Genomic DNA, 22,227 nt, shown 5'->3' on the forward strand with positions numbered 1-22,227 from the left:
TTACCTGATAATTTTATTTTTTTAATGTGTAATAATAAAACATCATGCTTTGTCTAAGAGAATACATTTAAATTTTATAATAAAGTTGATAGAAAATTAGCTGTCAGAAATTTGAAACAGTCTTCAGAAAATATTTGAGGATAATTTTTCATTTTCACATTTCATAAGGAGTCCTTTTATTTTAAAACAATCAAACAAGAAATATTTTTTTGAAAAAAATCATCCTGCCACCAGGTCTGGCACATACCTGTAATCTCTGCTATTGAATGAGCTACAGGGATAGCTCTTATGAGCTTTGGTGTTACATATTGAAGTGGGCTCTGCATGTTTGGTGACTGAATTAAGTCCTGCCTTGGTGTGGTGGCCCACAAAAGAGGGAGGCCACTGGGCTATTAGGGAAGAAAGGAGCCGGCTAGATTGGAACCAGAGCAAATCTAAACTCACCTGTCCATCAGTGGTGGGATTAGGCTTCCAGGCTCTGTGGAGATTTTTTTTTCCTGTGGAGACTCTTAAAAAACACCACTTCCATGGTGTTGTTTCTGATGACCTAGATTATTGAATTCAGCATACTTAGTGATCTCTCTATTTCCAGGCTCTCCTTCTGGTGTTTTAAGTCTTCTTTAATCCCCACCCCCCACCCCCTGCGTGCCAAAGAGAAACAGTCAAGAGTTATATAACCCTCCTTTAATGACAGGAGGAACACTCAAGACTTTCTAGAAGAGGTAGTGCCACAAAGTTGTGGTTTCTCTTTGCAAAGTGATAACAAGTTATACTCATAATTCCTATTAAGATGATGTAGGAAGTAAAACATCCCTGTACACATTTTAGTCCTGATTAGTAATCTTATCCTAGCTCTATCCTTGTCTATCCTTCCTGAAAGTTTCATGGTTATAGAGACCATGCAGCAATTGATGGAGGAAACTTTTCAAGTGGATACAAACAGCTAAAATTGGGGATTCTGAAATGTGTTGCCTCATTTCCAAGAAGAGAAGATGGGATACCATGAAAGGCTTGTTTATTCCTGGGATGAAAGTAGTCAACTATTGCCCTTTCCAATTTCCCAACTGTTGCAGGGCAGAAAAATGGCAGTGGGTTCATAGGGGGGCAATTTAATGATCGTCACATGATCCCATCATTTCTGTTACTTATTGTCCTTTCTCTTTTCTACTAAAGTTGAGAAATCCATTTACATTCATTTTTTTCTTCTTACTCAATTCTTTTTTTTGACATTTTAAAAAAACTTTAAAAAAACTCATCTACATATCCCTAATTGCTTCATCTTTGTTCTCTGAGTTATTGCCTCCATCAAAATACACCTAATTACCTCATCTTCCTGCCCTTTTAAAAGCTCACTTATTCTTCAGTTGAGTTGCTTGTCTTCCTTTGGGAGGCCAGCCCACTCTGGGGGAGCATGATCCCCCAAATAACCTCTCATATCCCTATATCCTTTACTACTTATCACCTGTTGGATAATCTTCCTCTTGGAGGGTGGCCCATCTGGGGGGAGGATGATTCCCTCTTTTCCTTATTGTTTTTCCTCTCATGGTGGCTTATGTCATTGATGTTACTCTTTTGCCTTTCCTTTACCTTTCCTCATCCTCTTCTGGCAGAATAGGTTGCTTAGGTTGCAATAGGGATCAGAGACTTCCACTTTCTTTACTCTTTCTTTCCCTTAGCATCTACTAAACTACATATACATACATATATATATATATATATGTATATGTATATATATATATATATATATATATGTATATGTATATGTATATGTATATGTATATGTATATGTATATATAGTATAGCTATACTTAAACCTTTTTGTTATCCCCAAAAAAGAAATGTAAATCTTATTTATTCCAATTATATGTAAAAACAATTTAAATTCTTGGTTTTTTAAATTTTGAATTCCAAATTCACTTCCTCTCTTCCTTGCCTCCCCTCCCCCTCCTTGAGAAGGCAAGTAGTTCACTATAGGTTTTAAATTTTTTTTTTTTTATTTAAGGCAATGGGGTTAATTGACTTATCTAGGGTCACACAGTTAGGCAATTATTAAGTGTCTGAGGTCAGATTTGAACTCAGGTCCTCCTGACTCCAAGACTGGTGCTCTACCTAGCTGCCCCACACGCCACCCCCACCCCCCCATTCACTATAGATTTTATTTATGCAGTCATGGAAAACCATTCCATATGACCATATTGTGAAAAAAAACACAAACTGGAAAAAAAAACAACCAAGGAAAAGAAAGTTTTTAAAAGCATGCTTCGGGGGTGGCTAGGTGGCATAGTGGATAAAGCACCGGCCCTGGAGTCAGGAGGACCTGGGTTCAAATCCAGTCTCAGACACTTAATAATTACCTAGCTGTATGGCCTTGGGCAAACCACTTAACCCTGTTTGCCTTGCAAAAAACCTAAGGGGAAAGAAAGCATACTTCAATCATCATTCAGCTCCATCAGTTCTTTCTCTGAAATTAGTATTTTTCATCCCTAAGTTCTTCAGAATTATCTTGATCATTGTACAGTGCTGCTGTTATTACTGTGTACAGTGTTCTTCTGGTTTTGCTCACTTCACTTTGCATCAGTTAATTTAAGTCTCCAAATTTTCCTAAAACCATCTTGCTCATCTTCTCTTTTTCATAATAGTATTTGGTCACAACTTGTTCAGCTATTGTCCATGAAGGACATCCTCTCAATTTCTAATCTTTGTCACCAAAAAACAGCACTGTAAATATTTTTTGTGCATATTTTCCTTTTTCTTTTTGAATCTCTCTGGTCTATAGACCTATTAGTGGTATTGCTAGTAAAAAGATATGCAGAACAAATCAGAATGGTTTGTTCAGTTCACAGTCCCACTAACAGTGCTTTAATGTCCCACTTTTCCCACATTTCCTTCAACATTTGTCATTTCCCTTTTCTGTCATAGTTGCCAATTGATAGGTAACTTTTAGTTAAAACAACTCTAATTTTTCATTTTTACATTTCATAAGGAGACCTTTTATTTTAAAACAATCAAAAAAGAAATATTTTTTGAAAAAAAATTCACCCTACTACCAGGTCTGGCACACACCTATAATCTCTGCTATTGAATGAGCTGTAGGGATAGCTCTTGTGAGCTTTGGTGTTACATATTGAATTGGGCTCTGCATGTTTGGTGACTGAAATAAGTCCTGCTTTGATGTGGTGGCCCACAAAAGAGGGAGGCCACTGGGCTGTTGGGGAAGAAAGGAGCTGGCTAGGTTGGAACCAGAGCAAATCTAAACTGACCTGTCCACCAGTGGTGGGATTAGGCTTCCAGGCTCTGTGGAGATTTTTTTTCCCCTGTGGAGACTCTTAAAAAACACCACTTTCATGGTGTTGTTTCTGATGACCTATATTAGAGTTGTTTTAACTAAAAGTTAACTGGTTTGCCCAAGGTCACATAGGCAGTAAGTATCAGAGTTATTTCAAATCCATTGATCTTTAAAATAGTTCAGTCAAATTCTTCAGTCATTTATTAAATGTCTACTATGTGTAAGATAACTCTGCTAGACACTAGGGACACAAAGCTGCCCCCCGAAAAGCTGCGGGTTGACTAGAATGAGATGTATCTGCAAATAAGGAAAAGTAAAGTCATTTAAGAGGGGAGATGGCTTCTCAACTGTGTGTGGGGGGGAGTGAGCAAAGCATCTTGGAGAAGGTAGCACCTAAGTTAAACCTTCAATGTAGGTAAGGACATTTGGGGATAGAATTGACCAAAAAACCCTGGAGACCAAGAACAAAAGTTGAGTTTGGAGAACGTCAGGTGGACACAAAATTACTCCTTATTTATTAACCAAAACAAATAGTTTTCTCGATGGATTTCATGATGGATTGTCAATGTGTTGGGAGATAACTTTGAGTAAGAGACTCCTCCTACCCCTCAGTTCATGTCACTGATCTGTTCCACATATACTAGGAAGGCGAAACTCTCCTTTAGTTGCCAACCACTCCAGAAAGAGGAGCTGGCCAATGCTTTTCTCTCTTCCACCAATTTTCTGTCTTACACTAGGTCCATTTTTTAGTACCTCAGTTAAGGGGTAAGGGAGAAAGACAAAGTAAACACACCCAACTCACCTTTCTCTGGCTTCTAGCAATTGGAGAAGCTGGGCACTAAAAGCACTGATGCTAGACAAGTAGAAAATTCTAGCCACTTGGGGCCCCTTAAGTTACTGATCCAGAGATTTTTCAGACAAGTTTAATTCTTGTTTTTAGAGGATCCAATTCAGCTTTGTTTTTTAAATTCTCTCCCTATATCTTCTCCCAACCCCAGCCAGTGATCTGAGAAGTGCAGTGTGGAAATCCTGTAGACCCCTCCAGCACTGGCTGGGTTTCTTTGTTTTAGTATAGCATCCTGCACACTGTGAAAGCTGATAAATTGTTAATCTTTGCTCTGGATGTCTTCCCCTTCAGGCGACCAGGGAATTAAAATAACCTTTACATTAGGACGTAAGTCTAGGTCTGTGCTTAGTGGATCCTGCTTGATCTGGGGGTTTACTATTTGTAAGTTAGGATGCAATTAGCATCTAATCAGAGAAGCTAAGCTTCTTCCTATAATCACTAACTAAAATATATAGTTGTTAGACCTTGAAGATGTTAGATAAAAATGTCATCTATTAGTATAACAAAAAATTATTTGTACCTTATGCTTTTGTTGTGTGTTTTTTAAATTTAAACTATACTAAAAACATGAAATTTAATAGGAATTTAATGTTGCATTATTCTTCTCAATTATTGATAATAATTTTGAGGTAGATAAAATCTGATATTACTAGAGCTTAATTTCTATTCATTTATTTTAAACAGTAAATAACCAGAAAAACTGTCTTAGGAAACATTAAATTTAAATATCTATAGATCCAGTTTAAATATCTATAGAAGTAAGAAAGTAATTCCTGATGTAGATATTTTCCCAATAATTAGTAATATACTGCAAAAGTGGAATTTTATAAGAGGGAAAAAAAGGAGTTGGTAGAATATTGCTTTACTTGGTGACCTTGATCTTTTCTGAGAAGTAGTCTGCAACAGTTACCATAGTAACAATATTGCTGGGGGCATTTTCATGATTGTTTCAAAGGTTATTTTCATGTTGTGTTATGTCAATCACTCTATGATTTTTATAAGAATGGAAGGTATTAATTTTGTGCCTCTGGATCATCATATGTATATATATATATACATATATATATATATACATATATATATATGCAGCTCCTTCAAATAAGTATTGAACATTAATAAGCAGTCTTCATCATTTGTGTTAAAATTGGAACACACCATAAAAATTTTAGCATGTTTGATTTTCCTTTATTGATATATAGGCAAAATTTTTAGCTTGTCAGCTAAATTATTTTAAGTAATGACATTTCAATACAAAGATTAATTTGAGACAAAGTCCAAAAGATTTTTAAATTAGATGAAAAGGGAAGTGTTGACCTTTTATGAAATGGCCGTAGTGGAGTCCTAGAGGTTCCTTGACTTTATTATCTTATTTATTATCTTTGGCTTTATTATCTTAAGAAAATCTTAAGAAAAATAGAAATAATAGAATAGAAATAGAAAAAATAGAATAATAATACTCTAATTTCTAACCTATCAAGGAAAATGACATTTTAATAGAAATTTTTCTCCTGTTTTTTCTGATTTTTTCTGATAGCTTCTAATCTCTCCCTTCAAATTATTTCATGATGCTTTTATATATTTAACTGTTTGGTACTTTCTTACTGTGTAGAAAAATTAAGGCATCACAATTTTTGTTCATATTGTTTAATATTTCTTTGTTAGGTACATATTACGAACCCAAGAATGTGATTTTTACTCTTTAAAACACTAGGAAAAATGAAATTTTATTTTATATTAGGGTATTTTCCCTCAGTATCTAACTTTGACATATATATGTCTTCTGTTCAAAATTTCTTCAGGATCATTGAAGTGAAATTCTGAGTTGCTTAAATAACTTCTTTTTTCTGCATCGGAGTACAGCCAGACTGTTACTCTACTTCCATGCTATATAACAAACTTTCAAACTATTATTCTAGTTTTGAATGAGTTATAAGTGCTAATTTTTACTTTGACTTTATGGTAAAAAATTTTCATATTCTTCATACTCTTCAATTAAATTTTTTAGATATATAAAAGTTACAATTTCAGAAAATTCAACTAGGTCATAAAATTTATAATGAACTAATTATTTAAATAGTTTAAGTCTTGGCTCTTACATGATTTACCATGCTAAAATTGTTTTAAGTAAATTTTCACAAAAAAGATTAAGATTTTTTCCTAGTTATTAAGTGATTGTTAAAAATGGTTTCCAATTGAAAATTTCTGTTTCAGAATTTTTTCTGAATATATTTGATGTAAATATTCCAAAGAGAGTTCAAGTCTTTGTCCTGGTTCATTCTGGCTATGTGACCCTGACCAAATCATCTAACCTCTGTCTTCTGGGCAAGACTTAAAGCTGGAGAAAAGGTACTGACCTCCATTGGGAGAGGGAGTTTCAATATCCTGAAATTCCTTATGTTGATAAATTCAAAGGTCTAGTTTCTATCCTTATCTCTTTAAAAATAGCACAGATTCTCTCAGCCAGATAATATCTTGGGTAGCTTTTCTTTTAGTCATCTTTGTTTTTAAAACTGGTTTTGCAGTGAACAGCTGATGTTTAACATTTCCACATATTTGGATTTTTTTTTTAGAAATTCATGTACATAAGGGACAGTATATGTTTATACATATTGTTGTAATGAGGCATAGAAAAAAGAAAAGGGTGATTTTTGTGTTATCTAAAATATGTGAAGTTGTAAATTGATTACTACTACAACATATGGAGGAGTTTGTCCAAGGAAACAATTTTAGTGAAGTTTTAAATAATTTCTTTTTGAAATTTTTATGGTTTTTCTTGTTGCCTAACTTACATTTTATATTACATTTTAGGTGCCATAATTAGCAAAAGTCATGATTATCAAGTAATTATTAGTAGATTTCATAAGCCTAAGGAAGGTAATATTTCTTTTTTAAAAAATAAGATTTATTGATATCTCTTGTTTTTTTTACATCACCATAGTTTCCCCCAGTATCTTTCTTTCCTTACCAGAGTGCCTTCTTCTATAATAAATCGTGCTTTTTAAGACAACAGAAAGATGAAAGATTTAGCACAATTGAGTAATATATTGAAAAAGACCAAAAAACCTGTGCTCTACCTGTGGACTTTACAACTTCCATAGGGGTGGAGGTGGGCAGTTTAAGAGTATTCTCTCATTTCTCTTCATTTAAACCATGCTTGTTCTTTATAATTTTGTAACATTCATTTGTGTGTGTATGGGGTAGGGGGGTGGAGTGGGAATATCTTTTCCATTAACCTTGTTGTAGTCATTATAGATACTTTTTCCCCCTTGATTCTGCTTACTTCCTTCTGCATCAGTCTCTAGATTTTTCCATGCTTCTCTCTATTCATTCTAGCTATTCACCTAATAAGACTTAATGTGACATAAGAAATGTGATTGGGAATGTGCAATTACACAGGGGTTTGATGACAAAAATCTCTCTGACTCTAAAACAATGAATGTTGAGTAGAAGTGGTTAGGAGCACTCCTTTTTCATGCAGTGGGATAGATAGCTTTGGCTAGTTTGAAACTTGTGATCAGGAGTTTACTAAGAAGGAGGAATTGGAAGCAGTATTAAAATCAGATAAGTAATTTTACACACATAAAGATGATTTTTCTGGGGCACATAGAATCAATTAAATGAAAAACTAGATTAGAAGCTGAAAAACCTAGGGAAGTCTTAGTATAAGATCACCAATCAAGGGATTTAATAGGGAAAATGGAGAAAGAAAAAAAGCTCAATCTACTTTTATTTTAAAATAGAGAAATATGTTTGTGGAAAAAATGAACCACTGATATAACCTGTTTAGATTTAAAAGAATTTCTGGATAAAATTTCATTATGAATGCTATTTTTTAGCAGTCTAGTTTAATTGTTGGAAGGATCCATAATTTCACCAGAATAACATAGACGCAAGTTCCAATACTTCCATCTTTGTCATTTCTTCTCCATGCTCTCTGATAAGACATAGGATCTTCCATAGAAGTTCAAATATTTGACAACAATAATGAAGTGATTCAGAAATAGGGAAGGAAACATTTGAAGAAATAGAGACTTCTGAATAGAGACATACAGACATTGAGGTTTGCCAAAGATCAGTGTCAATACCTGTTTTCATGTTTTTTAATAGATGAGCTAAAGGAATAAAAATTCCTTTTTTGTAGATAATATCAAATCATGTTACTACAGAAGTAAGGAAATGCTAAACCAAGAAGAATAAATATTAGAAACATAAGGCTGTTAGGAATAAATAGTCAGAAAGATAGCAGACAGTTCATTGTACAGGAAAAGTGAAAGCACTCATGTTTGAGCTCTCCCCCAGTGACTCCTCCAATCCCATGCCTCTTGGGCACAGGGTTTTGAAAATTTCTCAATATTAGGGCTCTTGCTTATTGAAGTCCTCCTGTGGACCTTGTTGTCAGCTCTTAGAATGAGATCTCCTTGAAGAAAGGAGGGATTTCACTATTTTCTTTGTATTCCCAGAATTTAGCACAGTACCATAACATAGTCATTTCTTAAATGTGGTGGGGTTTTGGTTTTTTTGTTGTTGCTATTTTTATTGGTAAATATAACTAGAATGACTAAAGATTCAAGCAAAGGTCATAAGACATGGGATTTTGACTTCCAGGGAGGAAGGTGGACCTTCCCTCCCACTCCCCCGTCATCCACTGCCTTTTTCCCTTTTGCTCCTCTCTTTCCTTTGCTCTCTGGTTGTCTGATATTATTTGAAGCATAATTTTTTTTTCTATTTCTTAGCTTGAGGAGAAAATGCGTAATGCTGTTGATAATGTTATTAGTATTAGGATTTTTATAGAACTTGACAATTTCCAAAATGCTTTACAAATAAAATATTCTCTCATTTCACCTTCATAAGAACCCTGGAAAGTAAATGCTATTGTTATTCACATTGAATGGATGAGCTCATTGAGTCAGAGGTTAAGCGACTTGCCTATGGTCACAAAGCTAGTAATTATCAGTGTTTGAATTTGAACTCAGGTCTTCCTAACTGTTCAACACTTTTATCCTCTTCAGCTACCTTCTTAAGTTTATTCTTTCATTCTCAGATGCCAGATCCAATTAAATTATTATTATGGAAAAGTTAAATGTCTACACATTTTCATAAATGACAATGTTTTACTTATATTACATGTCTGGTGATTGCTTTATTTTTCTCTGAATCAATATTTAATAGAAGAAAACAGTTATCCCAAGAACCCTATGAGAAAAACATTTTCATATGTCCTGACACACTTGAGATTGAAGTGTCCCTTAGTAACATAGTGGCAGTCATATAGTAGACACTTCATGCTTGTTAATTTTTTTGTAAAATATTTTACATACCTGTCAGGGAGACAAAATGGAAACATCTATCATTAACAGGAAGGTAGGTAGGAAAGCATTCATTTTACTTGCATAAAAATGTAATGTTTTAGGAAGAAGCTTTTATTGATATTTGCCAAGATACCAAGGCATATGGGAGAGAGGCTAGATTGTAATCCAGAATTATTTTTTCTTCTTACAAGTATTTAAGAGAAAGTGAAGGAACGGATCTGTTAGAAAATTGAATTAAATACAAAAACAATAAGTGAATTCACTTGTTAATCACATTAAACAGATACACATAAAATTTTGGTTGTTTTCCTTACATAATTGTTCTACCTTCCTTTTGTTTTTGTCCTCAATTTATATGGTATATAAAACTTGAATTCTGTTTACAAGTTGAAAGTGGTCTTTGCTACTCAGATTTTCCTGGAACATTTCTCCTTTGTTCTTCTCTGATTCTGTCATCATGCTTATTTTTCTGTACATTAAGCCCTTTTACCTGCCCCTGCCATTGAATGAACTGTAAACTCCTTGAGGACAGGAGTGAGGATTTGTTTTTATGATCCCATACCCTGCATCTCAGAGTGCTCAGTAACATGGTAGTTACTTAGTAAATGCTTGTTTAAATGAGTGAACCCTGAGAGAGAATTTTCTCTTCCTCTAACTCTAGACAATATTATTGAAATAAATCCAATTATATAGTTAACCTCTTTTTAAAGATCTTTTAGGAAAAGGGTTTTGATATTTCCTTAGTATACCCATTACATTCCTGGTAATCTCTTCAGTAGAAAATGAAAACATCCAGTTTATAGCATGTTGTTATTTCAGATAACCAGCATAGAAATAAATTTAATGTTGAAACTTAATAACTATGAGGAATAACCTCCTGACTAAGAATACCAGGAATGTAATGTGTGTGTGTGTGTGTGTGTGTGTGTGCGCGCGTGTGTGTGTGTGTGTGATGACCATCTATTAATTTTCATTTGATTACATCCATTCATTTGCCAAATGTATAATAAATAAATGCATATTCTATGCAAAGCCCTGTGCAACGAATTGAAAAATATGCCAAGTTTAGATGAGATAATCTCTGCTCTCATGACACAAGTCAAGTAGGGAAATAAGATACAAACAGATAACTAAGATATATAACATTACATTAGAGCATTGCAGGGCAGCTTACTGTGTAGCTCTAAGACAGACACCCACTGCCACCTTGGGGAAACACAAAAGTGTGTAACTATCTCAGTGCAGTTGCTTACATCCCATATTTTGGGTTCAGCTCCAGTCTCCTCCTCAGTCACAGTCCTACCCAACTGGCTGCCTTTTAGGCAGCTCAGACTGTCCAAAATAAAACTTGCTCTCTTTCCCACCCCAGTGGATCCTCCTTTCAGAGGGGTTCCACCATCTTTTCAATCTCTCCACATATTTGGTCAGTTCCCAGGTCTTCCTGTTTCTCCTCCCTACTTCCTTCTCACACATAACCTTTTAGGCTTTCATCACTATCAAAATAGCCTAGGCCAGCTAGGTAGTGCAGTAGATAGAGCACTGGTCTTGGATTCAGGACAGGAGTTTGAATCCAGCCTCAGACACTTGATTCTTACTAGCTTTGTGACCTTGGGCAAGTCTCTTAACCCTGATTACCTCCACATCCAGGACCATCTCCAGTTGTCCTGACTCATATCTGGTCATTGGACCCCAGTGACTGAAGGAGAAAGTGAGACTGGTGACTTAGCACAGCCCCTTCATTCAAATTCAGTTTATATACTTGTCATGGTATACCTTCCCTGATGTCATGGTCTTCTTCAAAAGTGAAGGATGGGGTGGCTAGGTGGCATAGTGGATAAAGCACCGGCCCTGGAATCAGGAGTACCTGGGTTCAAATCCAGTCTCAGACACTTAATAATTACCTAGCTGTGTGGCCTTAGGCAAGCCACTTTACCCCGTTTGCCTTACAAAAATCTAAAAAAAAAAAGTGAAGGACAGAAACGTTATTATTATCATCATAGCCTTTATCATGGCTGCCAAATTGATTTTTCTAAACACAGATGTGTCATTTGGGGATGGGAATAAGAGAATAATTAGTGAGAGGTGAAGAATGATGGTTTCAAAAATGGCAGCTGATCATCCAGAATCACTCCATTGTGGTGAGTCGGACAGTGTGGAGGGCATGTACATTATTGAGGAATGGGTTCAGATTGATTATCATTATCCATGAAGGTTCAGCATCTGGGGCTCTTATCCCAGGGCATTGGTCAGTTTTCTGTGACTGGAAAAGGGTTAGGAGGAACATGGAGGGTGCCCAAGTGGGAGCAAAACAAGGCCTGAAGACTATAGGGCTCTAGGGTACCCTAAGATAGGTGTAAAGGCTAAACCTCGATGACACTCCCTTTCAGAAGCTCTGTTTGTTCCATATTATTCTCTCTCCTGCACTCTATCACTCAGCCCCACTATCCTTCTTCCTGTTCCTTGAACTGTTCACTCCATCTCCTAGGTGTCACTGGTGCCTAAAATGTCTCCCTCCACCTGGTAGAATTTTTAACTTTCTCCAAGATTTAACTTTTAACCTCCTTTCTACATGGAGAACATCTGATGGTGAGTGCCCTCCTCTCTAAACTGCCTTGCATTTATTATGGTCCACTGAAGTGATGGGCAGTGTTAGAGGAGAGCTACAGGGAGGGAGAGAAGGGAAAGGAGCTAAGCCTTTAGACAGCACACCCTGTGGCAGACACTGCTGCATCAAGCACTTTTTTTAAAAACAGATGTCTCATTTGATTCTCAAAACAGCTGTTGCTGCCTCCTGCTAGGTAGGAACTACTGTCATCCTTATTTCATGGTTGAGGGAAAACTAAGGCAAACAGATTAACTTACTGGAGTCATGAAGCCTGTAAGTGTCAAGAGAACTCCTGCCTCCAGACCCAGACAGCAGAGGAGGAGCTCAGTTTAATATGTCTGTAAGACCTACATCTAGAGTTGAGGAGCTGAAGGGAATAAACATTAAGTTCTGCTGTCCTAGACTTCAGTTAATTCTCACCCTTCAGTTAATCCCCCCCCATCCTAGGAGGGAGGGGATCTTATGAACCCCATTTTACAGGTGAGGAAACTGAGACAGAGAGGTGAAATGACTTGCCCAGGGTCCCCCAGCTAGTAAATGTCTGAGCCTGGATTTGAGCTCAGGTCTTCCTGCCTCCTGGACCAGTGCTCTAACCATGGAGACATCTAGCTACCTCTAATAAGGAACTCAGAGTTTTAGACTAAAGATGGAATTATCTCCAAAAGATGATCATTGAACCAGTGGGAACTGATTAAGACCATCAAGTGAAATAGTATAGAGGGAGAATGAAAGAGGGTACAGTAAAGAACTTCAGTGGACCTCACAGGGAATGGATGTAACCTGAACTTAAGGAGACAGAGCAAGAGCAGTCCTATTTCATCATCTTTGTTAGACAGCCAGCTCCCTGCCAGGAGGGATTGCTCCACTTTTATTTTCATGTCCCCAGGGGCTGGCACAGGACCTGAACACAGAGGGGACTTAATAAATGCTCACTGATTTGATTCATAGACAGAAATTTGAGTTATTTCATGACATTCAAATCCTTTTTTGAAACTGGACCTGTGATTTCATAGGTAGAGGAAGCTCCCAAGGAGCAAAATGATTACTAAAATAGACTGATTCATATGGTAGTTAGAATATGTATTGTTTTAGGAGTGGCTAGGTGGCACAGTGGATAGAGCACCGGCCCTGGAGTCAGGAGTACCTGAGTTCAAATCTGGCCTCAGATACTTAATAATTCCCTTGCTGTGTGGCCTTGAGCAGGCCACTTAGCCCCATTGCCTTGCAAAAACCTAAAAAAATGCAGAATATATACTGTTTTCTTCAGACAGAATAATTTAAAAGCTCTTTAGAAGGTATTTTAATTATCAAGGATATATTAACTGTTTATACTGTATTGTGGGTTTGATACTATAGAAAATGTGTGTGGAAATGACCTTAGGTTCTTAAAGACAATGCCAATCCAGGGTTTAACTTGTTTTTCAAAGGACTTTGGAAGGACTTTGAATATGAGTCTAATGATGGACTATATATCTGTTCTCTGAAGACTAACCTGCCTAAATTCAGAAATGCACTTCCCCAAGTGCTGAATTTTCCTCCTCAACACAAAACTCTTCTTTCTCATTGTGGAGGGTGATATCTACATAAATGGAGGAATACTTGCATCAGTGAAATGATAAATCACTGAAATATGTATGAGATTGCATGACAATATTTTCTGCAACTATGCGTTGTTAAAGCTAGTTTAAATCAGCTTACAAGAGTTAATTGTGAAATTTTCACAATAAGCATTTATTTATACCTCAAAAATGGCTATCAGGATTTATTGTTTTTCTGAGTGTCTAAACTTTTAAAATGAGGGAGAAAATGTTAATAATGCAAATTAAATTTAAAAGTGGGTTTGTTGTACATAGACTTTTTTATTTAGAGAAGTGGTTATTAAACATTTATCTGCTCACCTCTATAACATTTAGTTTTGTAGAATTAGGGACATATGAATAAATCTGAGGATTTCAGGAGTATTTAAAAAAGACTTTTTTGTTTTCGTTTTTTGCAAGACAATGGGGTTAAGTGACTTGCCAAGGTCACATAGCTAGGTAATTGAGTGTCTGAGGTCACATTTGAACTCAGGTTCTCCTGACTCCAGGGCTGGTACTCTATTTTTCAATAGGCATTTTCTCTTAGGAACTTGGAATCAGATTTAAAACTTCAAGTGACCTTAGATATCACTGAATCCATGACCTTAATTTTAAGGATGAAAAAATTGAGACCCATGAACAACTTAGACTTTTGTAAACTGATAAAGAATGAAATGAATAGAAAAGAGTATTTTATACAATAATAATAGTGAAAAATCAATTACTTTAAAAATTGTAAAAACTGTAATCAGTACAATTACTATTCATGAGTCCAGAGGACCAATGATGAAATAAATATGCTTATCCATTAAATAGATGCAACACATTTAGGATGTAGAATGAGACGACCATTGAGGGAATATTTTTAAAATGACTGTGCATGTTTATTATAAGAAATTTGGTGTTCTATTTTTTTCCCCAATGAATTGGGGAGAGAAAAGTTAGATTTCTGTTAATTTTTTAAAAAATAGAGTAGATCTGAAAGGTTGCTTGTGTTTTCAGATTAGGTCAACCTCTTAATAGTTTTACTTAATTGTCCTATTTTGTTACAAAAGAATTCTCACAAAATGAGAGTAACCTTGTAATTATAAGGTAAAAGTAAAACACGTCAATAAAACTTTTTTAATAAAAGGAGACTGAGGCCTAGAGGCGATGAGTTGCTTTTTACTAAATAACAGAGGTAGAAGATGTAGATTTTGGTTAGTAATAAAACCCTTTGTCTCAAAATCTCTGTACACATAACCCAAAATTGAGGCAGTAAACAAAAGGAACTGGAGGTCCAATATGAAGAGACAGATTTCATCTCATAGGAGTCATTTGAGTCTTGATGGAATGAAAATCATGACACTGCCAGATGAAATAGGATAGGGAAAGGGGGGGAGGAAGAAGGGGGACTGGGGGAGGGGGAAACATTGTGTTATTAAAAGGCATGTGAAAGAAGAGGAATGTCCTGTCAGAGACAAACATCTCCATTAAAATATTTCAAATCTCTCTGCTTAGAGAGAGAAAATTCAAAAGGACAGAAATTCCTCCTGCTTTTTACATTTCTCCAACATAAGCCATTTCAGTTTAAAAAATCAGCAAGCATTTATTGAACACCTACTCTGTCAGGTGTGGTGTTACAGTCTGGATCAGAAGGTAAGCATTTACTGAGCACCTATTGTATGCTGCACTCTACTAAGCTCTGGGACTATATGGAAAGGACAAAGATTGTCCCTGTTCCTGGATCCTGTGGTACAGAGTATGTAGATGGGGATGTAGGAAGGGCCAGGTGATAAAGGAAGACAAAGCCCAACTGGATTTCAATACTTGATCTTGGAAGCCTAGAGAGCCCCTAGAAAGTCTACTGAATGAAGTACAAGGAAGAAATACAGCCAGTTGCCCTCCCTCCCTCCCAAAACAAAACTACTCCAAACCAAAACTAGAAAATATACCAGGAAAAATCCTGATGAGAAAATCCAAGAAAAAAATCATATTGATGTATTTTTTTTTCTAGCTCATGTCCATTTATGGAAAGATCTTTGGAGATGGGGATAGGAAAGGGTGTGGCCAGGAGCTCCCCATGTGAAACCCTGCAGTACAAGGAAAGGCTGTGAAGCAGTGTAAAAGAGTTCCCAGGTCTAACATGGAGAAGCCTGACCTTTTGCCATTTTCAAAAATAGGTGCCAACTGTTGCCCAGTGTGGGTCCAATTTCTAGCTCCCAGATCAGTATGAAGACTACAGGGAACAACTAGGGCAGGAATCACAGAGCTTCTCATCTGACTGATTGCAATAGACTCCTGTTGGTTAGATCCAGATTCAGGTCAGGAACTTGCAGAGTTCTGATCAGGGAATAGTGATCAGACTTTTCCCCTGGCTTAGGCCACTGTAGGAGCACCGAAAGTTTTCAGGTCCCCAGCCTGAACTCTTCTGAGATCCTGAAATACCACAACACTAAAAGCCCAGGAAAACAGACCTTTGCTCCAGAATTCCATAAAACCTGGCTTTCACATCAAGTCCACAGCCAGGAAGTAGTTTGAAAGAAGGAGTAAACAAACAAGCAAAATCCCACCATTAAAAACTATTGTAGGGGCAGCTAGGTGGCGCAGTGGATAAAACACCGGAGTCAGGAGTACCTGGGTTCAAATCCGGTCTCAGACACTTAATAATTACCTAGCTGTGTGGCCTTGGGCAAGCCACTTAACTCCATTTGCCTTGCAAATACCTAAAAGAAAAAAACTATTATATTACATGAACGTGCAAGACAAAAACACTGAAGAAAAGAATCTACAAGTAAAGCCTCAAAGAAACATACAAATTTGGCACACATTCAACTAGAATTCTTGGAAAAGATAAAACAAAAATTTCAAAAAAGTATTTTTAAGTGTTTATACAATTAAAATGTAAAAGAAAGGAGAACTGTGGAAGAAAGAATTGAAATGGAAGTGAACAGTTTAGCATAAGAAACCCAAAATCTTGCCCAAACAGCAAGTTCCTTGAAAATTAAAATGGACTAAAAAGAAGCCAATAATGCTTTGAGACAATATGACATCTTAAAAACAAAGTAATAAAACTGAAAAATAGAAAATATAGAGTATCTCATAGCAAAAACAACTGACTTGGAAAAAGATCAAGGAGAAAAAATTAAGAATCATTGGATTGGGTGTCTAGGTGGTGTAATGGATAGAGCACCAGCCTGGAGTCAGGAGTACTTGAATTCAAATCTGACCTCAGGCACTTAATAATTACCTAGCTGTATGGCCTTGGGCAAGCCACTTAACCCCATTGTCTTGCAAAACAAAAATCATTGGCTTATCTGAATATCATGGCCAAAAAAATAGCTTAGATGTTTTATTTCAAGAAATCTTTAAGCTGTTCAAATTTCTCAGATCAAGGTGGCAAAGTGGAAATAGGAAGAATCCACAAGTCACTTCTTGAAAGAAAACTCAAATTGAAAACACTTGGAAATGTCAGAGCTTCCAAAGAAACTTTGTTAAACAGCCAGAAAGAAAGAATTTCAGTATTGAGGGGTCATGATCAAGATCATTTACATTTTTTTTAGCCACCACTGTGAAGAATCCAGAAGATAGAGTAGGCCTACAGTCTAAAAACTTAATGCAGTTCTATAGGGGTAGTCTTGATGAAAAGAACACTATATAGAAACTTTGAAGTTCAATCTCAGGAGTGAAGAGAAACATGAAAACATGAATGAACATCCTTAAGAAAGTAAAAAGGATAAACTACTTTAAATACAGGGAGATGATACATGTGTCCCCTCAAAATGCAATCATCAGGGATAATACAGGAAGTCTAAATAGAAAGAAGGCCCAGGATTGATGCTTTTATGTTTTGTAGATCTTAATAGAAGAATCGAAATAGAAGAAGAGCTGGGGGAGGAAGAAAAATAAGAATAAGGGAGAGAAATCAGGGTGTGTAAATATATATCTACACAAAGATGGGATGGTGAACACAACTACACAACTGATTCTTGGACCTCATTCACATCTGAACCACACATATCTAGGTGATTATTATAGACATAAATTTCACTTAACAGATAAATAAGAGAGAAAGAAGAAATGGGAAGGGGAGAAATTGGAGGGTAGATTGAAAATAGTTCTAAGCAAAACAAATTTCATATAAAAATATAGCTCCTTTTGAGCAAAGAATAGGATTCTGAGAGGTGTCCATCAATTGATAAATGGCTGAACAGGTTTTGGGTATAATAGAAGATTATTTGTAATATAAAAAGTGATGAAGGGGGAATACAATAACAATTTTGTAGAGACAAGCAACTTTGGAAGTCTTAGGAGCTGTGATTCTCATAATGACTGATCATAATTCTAGAAGAATATTGATGAAACATGCTTCCCAATGGAAAAGTGAGGGCAGGATGAGCCATATATATACTCATAATACACACAAACATATTCTTTTGGACAAGGTCAAGAGGGGAAAATGTTCTGCTTGATTATTCATGTTTGTAGCAAGGGTAAGAAAAGAGAGTGGGAGAGGAAGAAATTTCAGATTTTTTGAATCAAAAAACCCCTTAATTTTTTTAAAAAAGAAAGGTGATACATAACATTTTGAGACCTTAAGGAAAATCATTTCACAGCTCAATGAAGGATGGATTAGAGTGGGAAGTGATTTGAGGGAGACACACAAACCAAAAGACTATTAAAGTACAGTTGTGAAGTGAAGGCTTGCATCCTGATACTGACTGGCAGTGTAAAGGGGCAGAAAGAGATCCATATGAGAAGTGTTATAAATGTAGAAATAACAAGTCTTGTCAGCAGATTGGATGGGTAGGTTAAGTATGGATTTGGAAGTCTGGGTAACTGGGATTTGATAGTGCCCTCAACAGTAACAGGAAAGTTGAGAATGGATATTGGGGTGTGGGGGGAAGGCAATGTGTTCAGTTTTGGACATTCTGAGTTGGAGTTATCCAAAAGGAAGTTGGTAATGCAGAACTGGAGCTCAAAAGAGATACTAGAGCTAGTGATTGACACCTTGAAGTCATCTGCACGGAGGTAATTCAACCCATGGGAACTGATGATATTACCAAGTGAGAGGGTATAGAAGAAGAAGGGAAGAGATTGTTAGTTTGAACCTTGAGTTGTCCACAGTTAGTGAACATGACCCATACAAAGATGGAATACACAAAAAAACCAAGAGAGAACATGGTCAAAGAATAAAAAGGAACAACAAAACCCAGAGAAAAAGAGAAGATTCAAGAGGAAATGTTGATCAACAGTTTCAAATTCTGCAGATCTGGTCAAGAAGGATGAGGACTGAAAAAAGGTCAGTAGTTTTATCAATTACAGGGGGGAATGATGAGTCCTGAATCCACATGGTGGAGATAGGAACCCTGCTAAAGTGATTTCTAGGAAGACTTCAAGATGCAAAATAAATCCGTGTTCATTCTGGAAAAACTGGCCAGTTCCTCAAAAAAAAAAATTTTTTTTTTTAGGTTTTTGCAAGGCAATGGGGTTAAGTAGCTTGCCCAAGACCACCTCATTGGATAAAAGGCACATGGACTTTGCACATGGGGAAAAAAAGCCTATAGATATGTACATAGAAAAGTTATTCATTATGAAAAGCTCAATATTCTTTAACTTTACAAAGCCATGATAATGATTTTGTTGTTTAGGGGACTACCAGAAGTAAAGTAGATATAGATGGATTTGCTCCTGTTTACCAGGATTACATGTTGCTGTCCTCAGAGTTAGCAGAAGTTAGAAGATGCAAAGATTTTTTTCATAATTGATATTTTATTTTTCCAGTTACATGTTATGAAAGTTTTTCAATATTCATCTACATACATATGGATATTTTTAAGTTATGTAATTTCCTTTCACCCTCCTTTCCCACTCCAATATTTACCAGTCTGATAAATATTGTACATGTACATTGTGTTTAACATGTTTATGGATTAGTCATTTTCTGTATGAAGAATTGGAATCAAAGGAAAAGAAAGAAAACTGAGATAGAAAAGTAAAACATAAGAGAAAATTTTTTAGAAAGTGAACATAGTGTTCATTCAGATTCTGTAGGTTTTTCTTTTTTGTTTTATCTTCCCCTAGATGTGGATGGCATTGTCCATAGCAGGCCTCCTAGGGTTTCTTAGCTCTCTGAACTGCTGAAACTGCAACATCAAGGTTGATCATCTCACAGTGTTGCTGTTAATGTGTACAATGTTCTCTTGGTTCTGCTCCCTTCGCTCAGCATCAGTTCTTGTAATTCATTCCGTGCTTCTCTAGAGTCTGGCCATTCAGGGTCAATAGACTCCATCACATTCATATTCCATAATGTGCCATTCCCCAATTGATGGGTATTCCTTCAATTTCCAATTCTTGGCCACTACAAAAAGAGCTGCTATGAATATTTTGGAACTTGTGGGACTTTTCCCATTTTTATGATTTCATTTGAATATAATAAGCCTAGTTTTGGTATTGCTGAGTCAAAGGGTATAGTTCCATATTGCTCTCCAGAATAGTTGGGTCAGTTCACAACACCACCAACAGTGCCTTCATGTTCCAACCTTCCCACAACCTCTCCAACACTGATCGTTTTCCCTTTTTGTCATCTTAGTCAGTCTGAAGGTGTGGTGGTGTGGTGGTACTTCTAAGTTGTTTTAATTTACATTTCTCTAATCAGTAATGATTTGGAGCATTTTTTAATATGATTATATATAGCTTTAATTTCTTCGTTTGAAAACTACCTGTTCATATTGACCATTTATCAGTTGAGGAATGTCTAAAAACCTTATAAATTTGATTCAGTTCTCTATATATTTTAGAAATGAGAATTATTAGAACCCCAAACATGAAAATTATTTCCCAACTTTCTGTTTTTCTTCTAATCTTGGCAGCATTGGTTTTATTGTGCAAAACCTTTTTAATTTAATTTAGTCAAAATCATCAATTTTGTAATTTATAATGTACTTTAATTCTTGTTTGGTCATAAATTTCTCCCCTTTCCTTAGATCCAACAGATCCAGTATTTCTTGATCTATTAATTGTTCTATGGTATCAATGCAAACATTTCAACCAATTTCCATGTGAAGGAGCTAATAAATTAGGCAGTGGTTTTTGTTTTTGTTTCTTTACAAATAAAGGTTAAGTAGAAATCAGACCTGAAAAGTCTAAACTGAAGAATCTAACTTTGATTTCTGTACAATATTTTGACCTGCAGTCCTTTTAGGTAACAGAAAAGAATCCTATTCAACTGAGTGGTTGACTAAGAAATAAATACCTTGGTTCCCTAACATTCTCTTGAACCAATATTCATTCTATGCCTCTTCAGACTGAAGTGATAATTAATAACCCAGATAATGCTCAGAGACAAGAAGATATACCTGCTGTGCATCCAGACATTCCTATTACCCTTAGGAAAGACTTTCCCTATGACCACACTTTGAAAAAAATGACTTTTTAACCTAAATACCTCTAATTCTCACATCATTACCATATTGACATTATCAAGATAAAAGCAATGGAGAGCCTGATGATTCACTTAGCATGTTTTGAACATTATCTAAGTTTTAGCCTTTAGATGGCACAGTGTTGAGAATGCTTGATTTTGATTCCAGAAAACCCGAGACCACATTTTGTCCCTGATACTAGCTGTGTGTGTCCCCTCAGCACATGATTTAAATGAGATTCTTCATTTGTGAATTGGTTATTGTAATAATAGCATCTGACTCACTGGGTTTGTATAAGGAGGAAGTAAGGTAATAGTAATATATAAATGTTAGTTATTATTAGCTACATGGAATCTTATTGAGAAAATATATGATATATTCCTATATATATGGGAATAAATATGGTGTAAAAAGCATTAATTCATTAATTCTTTCATTAAATGAATTTAAATGATTATTCATTTAAATAGTACGGTTTTGGGGGTAAATGCCATTTAAATAAATATGAGACACTCAGTCCAGAGAAGTCAGGTTTGTTTATAAATTCCAATAACTGAAGGCTTGAAATTAAGAAATCACATAGTAAAAACTTCATATATATTCTTCTCCTTTACCTATCAGAAACTAAATAGATTTTTATGTAATAGAGTGTAAGTCCTACTGTCCTTCACAGAATAATCAACAAAATTATTAAAAAGGTATTTGGTAGAGTTTTTTCCCCTTTCAAAAAATAGAAGCTTAATTTAATGACATGTCAGAGAAGCTAAGCTTTATAGTATGTACATGATGGTTTGAATGGACTCTGGGCCTTCATGAATTCTTTATATATGATTTTTAAAAAAGAACTGCACTTTTAAATTTTTTTTTAAAGATTTTATTTATTTTGAGTTTTACAATTTTTCCTCTAATCTTACTTCTCTCCCCACCCCCACCCCCCACAGAAGGCAATTTGTCAGTCTTTACATTGTTTCCATGGTATACATTGATCCAAATTGAATGTGACGAGCGGAAGAAACAAAGTATAAGAGATAGCAAGATCAGACAATAAGATATCAGTTTTTTTCCTAAATTAAAGGTAATAGTCTTTGGTCTTTGTTCAAACTCCACAGTTCTGTCTTTGGATACAAATGGTATTCTCCATTGCAGAGAGCCCCAAATTGTCTCTGATTGTTGCGCTGATGGAATGAGCAAGTCCATCAA

General features: G+C 35.7%; 1 protein-coding gene across 4 annotated transcripts in view; it reads left to right on the forward strand.

Annotated features, from left to right (window-relative positions):
* XPR1 (xenotropic and polytropic retrovirus receptor 1) overlaps nt 1-22,227 on the forward strand; it is a 192,023-nt gene that overhangs the window by 130,099 nt on the left and 39,697 nt on the right. Inside the window, exon 12 of one of the 4 annotated variants that reach the window (XM_074222176.1) lies at nt 6,345-6,479. The exons of the other annotated variants lie outside the window; for them this stretch is intronic. Within the exon in view, the coding sequence (XP_074078277.1) occupies nt 6,345-6,466 (122 nt within the window). The 3' untranslated portion in view covers nt 6,467-6,479. The remainder of the gene's footprint in view (nt 1-6,344; nt 6,480-22,227) is intronic. 4 annotated transcript variants of the gene reach the window in all.

Source organism: Macrotis lagotis, chromosome 2 (genome assembly GCF_037893015.1).
Source record: "Macrotis lagotis isolate mMagLag1 chromosome 2, bilby.v1.9.chrom.fasta, whole genome shotgun sequence".
Taxonomy (NCBI): domain Eukaryota; kingdom Metazoa; phylum Chordata; class Mammalia; order Peramelemorphia; family Peramelidae; genus Macrotis; species Macrotis lagotis.